The 11559-nt window shown below is 36.5% G+C and overlaps 1 protein-coding gene across 3 annotated transcripts; it reads left to right on the plus strand.

Annotated features, from left to right (window-relative positions):
- The first annotated feature begins 2740 nt into the window (after nucleotides 1–2740).
- LOC132130805 (beta-1,3-galactosyl-O-glycosyl-glycoprotein beta-1,6-N-acetylglucosaminyltransferase 4-like) lies at nucleotides 2741–7652 on the plus strand. 3 transcript variants are annotated; one of them, XM_059542622.1, is made up of 3 exons: nucleotides 2741–2875; nucleotides 5500–5577; nucleotides 5691–7652. In XM_059542622.1, the coding sequence occupies exon 3, from the start codon at nucleotides 5692–5694 to the stop codon at nucleotides 6958–6960; it is 1269 nt and encodes a 422-aa protein (XP_059398605.1). In that variant the 5' UTR covers nucleotides 2741–2875; nucleotides 5500–5577; nucleotide 5691; the 3' UTR covers nucleotides 6961–7652. The 3 variants fall into 3 exon arrangements, with proteins under 3 accessions (XP_059398605.1, XP_059398607.1, XP_059398606.1); XM_059542624.1 differs by lacking the exon at nucleotides 2741–2875 and adding an exon at nucleotides 2885–3292; XM_059542623.1 differs by lacking the exon at nucleotides 2741–2875 and adding an exon at nucleotides 3568–3861.
- Nucleotides 7653–11559: the final 3907 nt, after the last annotated feature.

Genomic DNA, 11559 nt, shown 5'->3' on the forward strand with positions numbered 1-11559 from the left:
TGGTTAATGTTGGCAACCTGACGTTAGGCCTGGCCCATAATTTACTTACAGCAACAAGCAGCCTGGTTGACAAACTAAGCTAAAGATTTAACATTAGCATACATACATTAGCAGCAGCTGTCTGGAGTTGACTACGTTAATTTTAATTGGATGTAGGTGCATAACAAGCAAACTCAGTTCACCTTTTGGAAAGAAAGCAGTCATCAGCTGCTTCCCCTCATTCTGCCTCCTTTCTTTTTCCTTCAAGTCTTTCTTTTTTTTGAAAGAAAGACAGGAAGACCGCTCAAGACAAGGCCGCTTGCCGGACTAAACCTTTTTTTTGGGGGGGGGGGGGGGGGGGGGGGGTCTGGCACTGAGTTCATTCTCTCAGTTGGTGTTATCAATATATTTTGAAATGAATAATGACATCAATTGGAGGGCCCAATTAATTCGAATTAGGCTACAAAAAAAATAAAAAAATGTACAAAAAAAAAATAAAAAATATTGATGGGATTTCAAAGGGCCCTCTCCCTAGACGGGGCCCTGGGTAGTCAGGTCCACTTTTCCCCCAACTACCACGCCCATGATAACACAGATGACTTTTCTGTTTTCTCGTGTGTTGTAGGCATTTTGGTTTCACTATGGGACAATTACAGAAATAGCTCAGCCAAAAAATAAAAAATAAAATAAAAACAGATCCCGTATTTTAGCTTGAAGTAATGGTTTGAAGTTTAAATAAATGTATTAGGCCTACTTGCTGGAATGCTACAATTTCTACAAATCTGTTCTGATGAAGAAGCAAACTAATCTAAGTCTTGGTTGGCCTGAGGGCAGGTACATTTTCAGCACATTTTCATTTTTGGTTGAATTATTCATTTAAAGATTTTTTTTATTTGATTTATTATTATTAATTCCCAGTGTGTTTATTCATATATAAGTTCCACCTCTTGAGCCACAACACATTTTGTTATGGTTGAATACATCCTTAACAAATCCAAAAACATTTTCCCATAGCTATCAGATGTAAAATAATACAATCAAGAACGATCAAAAAAATATATAGATACAACCCGAATTCCGGAAAAGTTGGGACGTTTTTTAAATTTTAATAAAATGAAAACTAAAGGAATTTCAAATCACATGAGCCAATATTTTATTCACAATAGAACATAGATATGTAGCAAATGTTTAAACTGAGAAATTTTACACTTTTATCCACTTAATTAGCTCATTTAAAATTTAATGCCTGCTACAGGTCTCAAAAAAGTTGGCACGGGGGCAACAAATGGCTAAAAAAGCAAGCAGTTTTGAAAAGATTCAGCTGGGAGAACATCTAGTGATTAATTAAGTTAACTGATATCAGGTCTGTAACATGATAAGCTATAAAAGCTTTGTCTTAGAGAAGCAGAGTCTCTCAGAAGTAAAGATGGGCAGAAGCTCTCCAATCTGTGAAAGACTGCGTAAAAAAATTGTGGAAAACTTTAAAAACAATGTTCCTCAACGTCAAATTGCAAAGGCTTTGCAAATCTCATCATCTACAGTGCATAACATCATCAAAAGATTCAGAGAAACTGGAGAAATCTCTGTGCGTAAGGGATAAGGCCGGAGACCTTTATTGGATGCCCGTGGTCTTCGGGCTCTCAGACGACACTGCATCACTCATCGGCATGATTGTGTCAATGACATTACTAAATGGGCCCAGGAATACTTTCAGAAACCACTGTCGGTAAACACAATCCACCGTGCCATCAGCAGATGCCAACTAAAGCTCTATCATGCAAAAAGGAAGCCATATGTGAACATGGTCCAGAAGCGCCGTCGTGTCCTGTGGGCCAAGGCTCATTTAAAATGGACTATTTCAAAGTGGAATAGTGCTTTATGGTCAGACGAGTCCAAATTTGACATTCTTGTTGGAAATCACGGACGCCGTGTCCTCCGGGCTAAAGAGGAGGGAGACCTTCCAGCATGTTATCAGCGTTCAGTTCAAAAGCCAGCATCTCTGATGGTGTGGGGGTGCATAAGTGCATACGGTATGGGCAGCTTGCATGTTTTGGAAGGCTCTGTGAATGCTGAAAGGTATATAAAGGTTTTAGAGCAACATATGCTTCCCTCCAAACAACGTCTATTTCAGGGAAGGCCTTGTTTATTTCAGCAGGACAATGCAAAACCACATACTGCAGCTAAAACAACAGCATGGCTTCGTCGTAGAAGAGTCCGGGTGCTAACCTGGCCTGCCTGCAGTCCAGATCTTTCACCTATAGAGAACATTTGGTGCATCATTAAACGAAAAATACGTCAAAGACGACCACGAACTCTTCAGCAGCTGGAAATCTATATAAGGCAAGAATGGGACCAAATTCCAACAGCAAAACTCCAGCAACTCATAGCCTCAATGCCCAGACGTCTTCAAACTGTTTTGAAAAGAAAAGGAGATGCTACACCATGGTAAACATGCCCCGTCCCAACTATTTTGAGACCTGTAGCAGAAATCAAAATTGAAATTAGCTCATTTTGTGCATAAAATTGTAAACTTTCTCAGTTTAAACATTTGCTATGTTATCTATGTTCTATTGTGAATAAAATATTGGCTCATGTGATTTGAAAGTCTTTTAGTTTTCATTTTATTAAAATTTTAAAAACGTCCCAACTTTTCCGGAATTCGGGTTGTAAGATTCTGGTGTATTTCCCAGCATTAACGTCAGACACCATATGTGGCTCATCAAGTAAAGTAAGTAGGAGGGACCTAAAACAATGTAACATGGCATGAACTAACTGCTTGAACTCTTCTTTCTCTTATTGTTCTACATGCTATTACACCATCATAAGCAAAACAGATGTTGAATAGACTAGTTGTCATTTGATAGTCTGCATTCTTGCTATAGCTTTTGCGAAAGAGGTGAGTTGTGGCCAGAGATTTTCTTCTGTCTTCTTAGAGATAAAAAGAAAATAGTATAACTTCTAAATGTGTACCTTTGGGGAAAACAAATAATTGCTGTTGCCTTACAGCAATAATTGGCCTATTTCCATATCGCAGAGCTATTCTGAACGAAGTGTATGTCATCGTTGGAGAATTTGTTTCTGCATTTAGAAGCTGTGTTTTAAATAGATTTGTAAGCGTATGAGATGTCAGCACTGCACATTTGAGTTTGGAAACTTTTCCCTGGGCTGTACTGTATCTTTCTTGGATTTATGTCCTTCCTTTGTTAAGTTTGTCATCTTTCGCAGCGGAATGAACATTTAATCAGTTTTATAAAATATCCCGATTTCGCTTCCTTTGTTCGCGCGGATGACGTCGATGTAACTGCACAACTTGGTAAGTTTCACTTAGTGTTTAGTTTAGTTAGGCTATATATCCATTGTTTTCTTACTATTCTTTCGAATGCATTTTTAAATGTTAGGCTACTCAAGTTCGATCGCATGATTACAAAAAGTTAGCGGTTTCTTTGAAGCGCTTTGATTTTCAAATGGGTTTGGGGTTGTCATTGTAGATCATTGATCGATATTGCGTCCACGAGGTGACTACACCACATGAAACACACGAGACATAACGAGTCACTTGTTAGGTGAGAATTAACCCAGAAAGGAGCATGTTCAAACCCTCGGGTCGTTCCAAGTTTCTTTCTTCAACAAAAAAAGGCTGAATTTTGAGGAATGACATTCAACTTGTTTATTACGACGGATTGAATAAACATCTGCTTTTGGTTCGACGGAAGAAATAAAGTCAAACAGGGTTTGAAAAACGATGATATGACAAGTTTCATTTCTGGACTATGCAACGTGACCAAGCTAACCCACTCTGGATTTTACTGTCAAATTCCAAAAACGGACTTGGACAAAATGCATGGATTCTCACAGGCTGACACAATGATGAAAGAATTTGTGGTAGGCCTACATTAAAAACGACTTAAAGTAGGCTATCATTAAATCATGAAAAACTTGTTATAAATAAATTAGGGCTCTTCCTACGTGTTAGCACACTTACATCACAGAGACCTCTATTATTTGACATCTGTATTTACATCTGCAAGACGTCTATAGTAGCTACGTTTAGTGAAAGTGAAAAGTGTGAAGTGACATTCAGCCAAGTACGGTGACCCATACTCAGAATTTGTGCTCTGCATTTAACCCATCCGAAATGCACACACACAGAGCAGTGAACACACACACACACTGTGAGCACACACCCGGAGCAGTGGGCAGCCATTTATGCTGCGGCGCCCAGGGAGCAGTTGGGGGTTCGATGCCTTGCTCAAGGGCACCTAAGTCGTGGTATTGAAGGTGGAGAGAGAACTGTACATGCACTCCCCCCACCCACAATTCCTGCCGGCCCGGGACTCGAACTCACAACCTTTCGATTGGGAGTCCGACTCTCTAACCATTAGGCCACGACTTCCCCTACCATTATATGTCAAATAGACATTTAGAAATGTCTCCATGATGTTTATGATTTAGAATGTAACTGATATCTTACAGACATGTTTGTACAAAGCAGAAGTGTTCCTGATGAAGTGAACTTTATTCCTGCCGGCCCGGGACTCGAACTCACAAACTTTCGATTGGGAGTCCGACTCTCTAACCATTAGGCCACGACTTCCCCTACCATTATATGTCAAATAGACATTTAGAAATGTCTCCATGATGTTTATGATTTAGAATGTAACTGATATCTTACAGACATGTTTGTACAAAGCAGAAGTGTTCCTGATGAAGTGAACTTTAACAGACATCTTGCAGATGTACATGTGATATCTGTGCTTATAGTAGGCTAACATATTTATAACATATTATATTTACAGTAACAAATTGCTATTGTTAATCTCTTGTTTTTGTTCTTAACGCAATCATTTCCTTATGATTAAAACAATATAGTAAACTATATAAACCAGTGGTTTCAATGTTGGTGTGGAATCCGATGACACACACGAAAAAATGGAAGTTCTAAGAAAAATAAATACAGTTAGTACGTTTTTGCACAGACTAAAAGCCAGTCTAGAACAACATATATGTGAATCCATATAATTGGGATATTCATAACATTCTTCAGTCGTTCTGAAGCTTCAGCTTAGACCAAAGTTTTAACATTTTGTCTTTTTTTATAACAATAGGTGATGCTAATGCTAACCAAACTCACACGGTAAAAAAAAAAAAAATATCTGTAGTTTTTACAAAATAATTTTAGCAGCAGTGGTTGCCAGAATAATTTTGTAAAAAATACAGAACTGTAAACAGTCAAAAAATGTTAATTTTACTGTATAAGCTGTAATTTACAAACAAGAAAATTTGAATGTCAACCAGTAAATTCCTCAATGCACACTGCTAATAAGTTTACAGTTTTCGACTGTAAATTATACACTGATTTTTTCCTTTACTTCTAAAAATTAACATCATTTTACTGTAAAATTACATGAAATGTCTGGTTAGATATTTTACAGTTTTTCCCTGTATACAGTACGGTAACAGGAGCGTTAACCTATTTACAGTTTTTTTCCGTACAGTTAAAATTACACTTATTTTTTACAGTGCATGCTGGTGTCGTTCAGAGGATAGTGCCAATGCTACTGAAAAAGTTTCATCTTAAGGCCTCAAAGCATTGCAAAGGTATGGTTGCACTTCCTGAATGGTGTGCTCAGAGTCAAAGTCATTCATTAATATATTAAAGTGGACATTACAGTCATTACATTACTAATATGAACTTTAATTTCTCCCTACAGAATGAGAAGATTGTGGAATCGCCTCAAACTGAGACATATGATATTTATCGTTTTAATGCTGGCACTTCTTATATGTTGTTTCAGAATCACAATTTCAATAGTAAATGAAGGAGAACAGGAAACAGGACAGTCTGAGAGGCCACGGCTGACAGTACGATATAACATTAATTGCACAGCAATATATGAAATGGAACCAGTGGAATTGGGCAAAACTTTAGAAATTCGCAAGCAAAAAAGTTACGTAGGGCCAACCGATGAGGCTGTTGTGAATGCCACCTCTGACTGTGATCGGTTTGTTATGTCACGGGGCTATGATAGGATTCAAGGCTCTGACTTTGAGCTTGAATTTCCCCTTGCTTTTTCTTTGGTTGTTCACCAGGATGCGGCTCTTGTGGAGAGGTTGCTAAGGGCCATTTATATGCCGCATAATATATACTGCATACATTATGATCTGAAGTCCTCAGATGACTTTATTTCAGCAATGAAAGGTCTGGCCCGCTGCATCCCCAACATCTTCATTGCCTCAAAATTGGAGAGGGTGCAGTACGCAGGAATCTCACGACTCAAAGCGGATCTTAATTGTTTGTCTGACCTCCTATATTCTGAGGTCAAATGGAAGTATGTCATCAACCTCTGTGGTCAGGACTTTCCACTGCGGACAAATGCTGAGCTGGTGACAGATCTAAAAGAGCTGAAAGGCAGGAACATGGTGGAGAGCAAGAGGCCTGGCGGAAAGACAGGTCGCTGGAGTGTTCATTATTTACTAAAAGATAATAACTCACAGTATTATGAGTCTCCTGTAAGCACCCCTGAGATGAAATCTCCACCTCCTCACAACATAGAAATGTTTGTGGGCAGCGCATACTTCACACTTTCAAGAGAATTTGTGGTTATTGTTTACCAGAGTTTGCTAGCCAGGGATTTCTTGACTTGGTGTGAGGATACATACTCACCTGATGAACATTTCTGGGCAACTCTGATTCGTGTGCCTGGAGTACCAGGGGAAGTACCAAGATCTGATCCTGAGGTCTCAGAACTGATCAGTAAAACCCGCCTGGTGAAGTGGTCATATCTAGAAAGGATTCTTTATCCACCATGCACTGGAGTCAGTATACGTTCTGTATGTATTTATGGTGCAGCTGAGCTCAGATGGCTGCTAAACTACGGCCACTGGTTTGCTAACAAAATCGATCCAAAAGTGGATCCTGTTCTTACAGAATGTTTAGAAGAGATTCTTTCAGAAAAACAACTAAGGCCAAAATTGCAGTGAGAAGGACATATTTTTCAGGATTTTTATAACTTACTTTGAAAATTCACTTGTTTTGAATGTATGTATATTTGTGTGATTCAGTCAGCACGAAGTGCAATCCTTAGTTTTAGGGTTTGAATGGCATTTGAGCAAAAGTTATGAATTAATAGTTCAAAAAAGAAAATAACAAATTAGATTAAGATGTATTGATCTTCAGGCTATCCAATATGTAAATGAGTTTGTTTCTTCATCCAAACAAATTTGGAGAAATTTGGCATATACATTACACCAATGGATCCACTTCAGTAAATGGGGGCAGTCAGAATGAGAGTTCAAAAAGCTGATAAACATATCACAATATACAAATAATTCACATAACTCCAGTCCATCAGTTAACTTCTTTTGAAGTGAAAAGCTATGTGCTTATAAGACATTAAATCCATCATTAAGGCATTTAAATCTTGAAAAATAAGAGTTTGTAATTCATAGATGCGTCCTCTAGTGAAAAAAATCCATCCTTTGTTGTCTTTCCACATCAGATTCACTGTCATATTTGTTTAGAGCTGTTTTAAACTTGCAGGAGGGTGGCCTGAGAGTGAGTACATTTTCAGCAAATATATATATAAATATATAAATATATATTCTAATTTATTTAGGCTCAGAGAAATGGCTTAAAGAAACTCAAGCAACAATTCACTGAGAATAAATTTGCATGTGTTAAAACGCAACCCCAAAAAAGAACTAGAGACCATTTGCATGTTGCAATTTCTCCACTTGCGGGCTGGTTTTGAAGGCTTGTAAGAATGCAGCAGACTTCCTTTGATCTGACACAGACACACTCTACTGGGGCTATACCAATCCAAATACCTAAATAAATCCTTTAACATTTAGAAAGAGTGCTTAACTATCCTTTGACTGCTGCCATATATATATTTGATGTTAGTGAGGAAGTCCCAGGTTCTGAGGAAAAACCACAGACAATCTCTTGTGAATTTACCTCTGAGCATTGAACTATTTTTGGTGATTTTATCAGAATCTAAATACTGAAGAATTAAATCTTGTAGACTATGTATATATATATATATATATATACACACACACACACACACACACACACTACCACACACACACATTTATTAAAATATATAAATAAATATTTTTGTACATTATATATTTTTTCATACACAAAGTGAAGGGGTGGGTTTACTTTACAATTCCCAACTTTTTATTGTTTTGAATCACTTTAATAATCATCTGTGGTTTATTGATGTATTGATTAATCTATAAATATTATTTTTTTATTTCATTGTAAGTCATATTCACAGTGCATTCATTTTCTGTCATATGTCATGCTGTCAGTTGTTTATTGTTACATGCAATGTGTGTTTTTGAGTGATGACTGAAATGTTTAGCCTTGCTTCAGAGAAAAGATATGCACTTTATTCCATTTAATTTATCGATACTTTTACAGAATTGTATGAATATATGAACAGAAAGGGTTTTTAATCTGAGTTTCTTTCCTTTTTTTTGTTTCATTCTGCTGATTTTTTTTTTTCATATTCGCAGCCCCCCCCCCCCCCCCACGTGATTGTAAAGTGCTTTTAGTGTACAGCATATAATGTCATGAAGGTCACTAACTCAACAAATGTATCTCCAACACTCAAGCATTTTTAACATTTCTAATTATTTTAGAGTTCACATTTCCGTTTGGTGCTTTATGGTAAATATGCCAGTACATCCAACATAAAGTTTTCATCAGTTTGCTCTGTTGTGTGTGAATACATTTTTCAATTATTAAGGCCTCAATTGTAGATCAGCATTGAAGAGGGAAGATACCACTTCAGTATGTTCTGTTTTATGGTGTGATTACACAGATTATTTAGAGAAATTGGGTTAGATGAGGAGAGTGATTACAGATTTATGACCAGCATATACAAATTAACATGAATCTTCTTTGACCATGTGAGTCAACCTGTCCAAGTAGGCATTGGCTTCTGCTTGTGCCAAAAAAAGTTGAAAGTTGTTCAGATTAATAAGAAAAATATATGTCCAGAGTTTAGTTACTATAGCTAAAAGTAACCCCCTAGCTTTTGTCCAAAGGTTGTGCTATAAGTCACCTCCTACACGCCCATTTATGAGCTTTTAATAAATCTGATGAGTGTGTTTGTTGAATTTGAATAAATTCTATGAAAGTTGAGTGCCTCAAAATCATATGTAAAGAATCTTAACATTTGACACATTGCCGTAGCAACACTATTTAAGATATCAGGAATCCCTTCACAGTTTTATATAGTTTTATTACACACTTTCTGTTTCTTATTTTTCGCCATAATTTTATTGTAATTTTTTATAATTTTCCAAAGTTCTTTATTTTCCATTTCCATTAAATGTAGGTGGCAACAGTGCCAACATTTATTGTGCTTTTGGAGTCAATAAATCAGCTAATCAACCCACTACAATTTCTCAATAATACATCAGTAAGTCAGGACTGACCTGCACTTAAACTTCTATTCAGATAGTTCCTGTCAAGCAGGTTTCCCATGTTTTATGCCACTCAGTAAGTTCTGATGCACATGGCTTCTTACTGATCAGGAAAAAAAATACTAAAGAGGTGGGCATGGCCCCATTCCATAAGTATGACTTCACCATTAAGGATGATACCATTATTTCATCAGACGTATAATCAGACATGACTAGAAAGGAGTGCCACTGGACACATTCCAATGAATAGCCACAACGGCCTTTAGCAAATCTGCATGCTTCCTATCATTTATTAAATAGGGCAAATATATATATATATATATATATATATATATATATATATATATATATATATATATATATATATATATTATGTATCTATACATTAATATTCATTTTGATTTTGGGGATTGTGTTTCATATATATTTTATTTTAAATTTTATATATACACATTTCTTTAATTATTTAAGCTGATTGATCATTTACAGTGAAGCATAAGTTTGTTTCAATTATCATTTTACTTTCGGCCACTATACCCCAAAATGTCTGTGCGTTTGTGAATTCCTAATCTATTTTACGTACGAATCTATATTATTATTGTATACTGTTATTGTCACGGTTCGTGAATGCACCGTCTCCAGCTGTAGTCATGTTATGTCATGTTGATTGGTTCATGTGGGTGTGGCCACTGATCGCCTGATCAGCGGCAGGTGCATCTCATTCCAACCACCTATTTAACGCCCTGTCTTTCGTCTCCTGTTTGTCAGATCGTTGTTTGAGGTCCATGTGTTGATGTCTGGTCGTGCTCCTGTGTTCCTGTCCTTGCCCTGTTTCCTGTTTCGGTCTACTTTGGATTATCACAGTCACTCACGGATTATCACCACGGATCACCGATCTACCACCACCGTCATCGCTACCAACGCACTCAAATCACCTACCCACCTGTCTGTGCTGCCATCGTGGTTCCTGCGTCACTCACCAGCATTCATCCATCACAACTCCTGTCAATAAACTACCTTTACTTGCATCTGCCTCCTGTCCTCCATTGTGAGCGTCACAGTTATGTTCTTGATTTGTAAGTCTCTTCTGATAAACATTTAAATGTCTTATACAGATGGTCCTTTAATATGGCCACAAGTATGCTAATAACATGAATCCTTTTATCAAGGAATATTTTAGAAAAACAAACCAATTAAAGGTAAATTTTACTTATTATTTTGACTAAAATGGAGAAAGATGAAGATGGTAAAAGATGGCTCTGGCAATCTTCTGAACTTTACAATATTAACACGTGACTGAGATCGAAACCCTATTTTTCTGATTGTAACAAAAAGTGAGTCTTTCTGGATAAAATGAGTAAAAAAAAACCTTTGTATTTTCACTCACCTTTTCACACTACTCTCCACTTCTTTTTGCTTCAACCTTTTTTAAACTTTTGTGTAACATTAAGTTTCCACAGATGTTAAAGGTTCTTCATGGAACCATCATTGCCAATAAAGAGAGTGTACATGGAAGTTAAACAGTGTTCATGGCTTTGATGTAGTGCCTGAAATATAAAATTGTATTATTTAAATATTTATCATTATAGTGAAATATTCTAATCAGCCGTCATGGGATCCATTATCCAAATCGATGGTAACTTGAGAGGCAGCACCTCTGAATTCATTAACAGAAATTATTGGTATTGTTAAAGCATATTTGTAATATCATACATGCACATATGAATCAAAGGGCTCATATTCTAAATTTATTGTGGAAACATTATACAAAATGTTACAACAGATGGAGTGAATCATAAATGAATTTTATGAGAAAGTAATTGTTTCACATATGCCTCAATTCTTTGAACGCCAAAAGGAAAAGAAAAACATTGTGTGTTCATGCTGATCTTTCTGGTACACACCTGAAATCTTTTATGCTCACACACTGGGCTGTTTGTTATGCCTGTCTCTCATTTGATGTCCTAAATTCTATGAAACTGTGAGCAAGTCTTTTAATTCTCTTAGATTGTAGGAATATCCATTTTAGAAATGTTGCTATTTAAATAGTTGTAATTTTATTGAAAGAATACAAATTATTGTATTGTATTTATAATGTAATAACATAGCAAACTGGGCAGGAATGTAAGCAACATTGTT

This window comes from Carassius carassius, chromosome 47, assembly GCF_963082965.1.
Source record: "Carassius carassius chromosome 47, fCarCar2.1, whole genome shotgun sequence".
NCBI lineage: Eukaryota > Metazoa > Chordata > Actinopteri > Cypriniformes > Cyprinidae > Carassius > Carassius carassius.

Excerpts from the sequence above, each read along its gene's own strand:
- LOC132130805 (XM_059542622.1), top strand. The coding sequence starts at position 5,692 with ATGAGAAGATTGTGGAATCGCCTCAAACTGAGACATATGATATTTATC.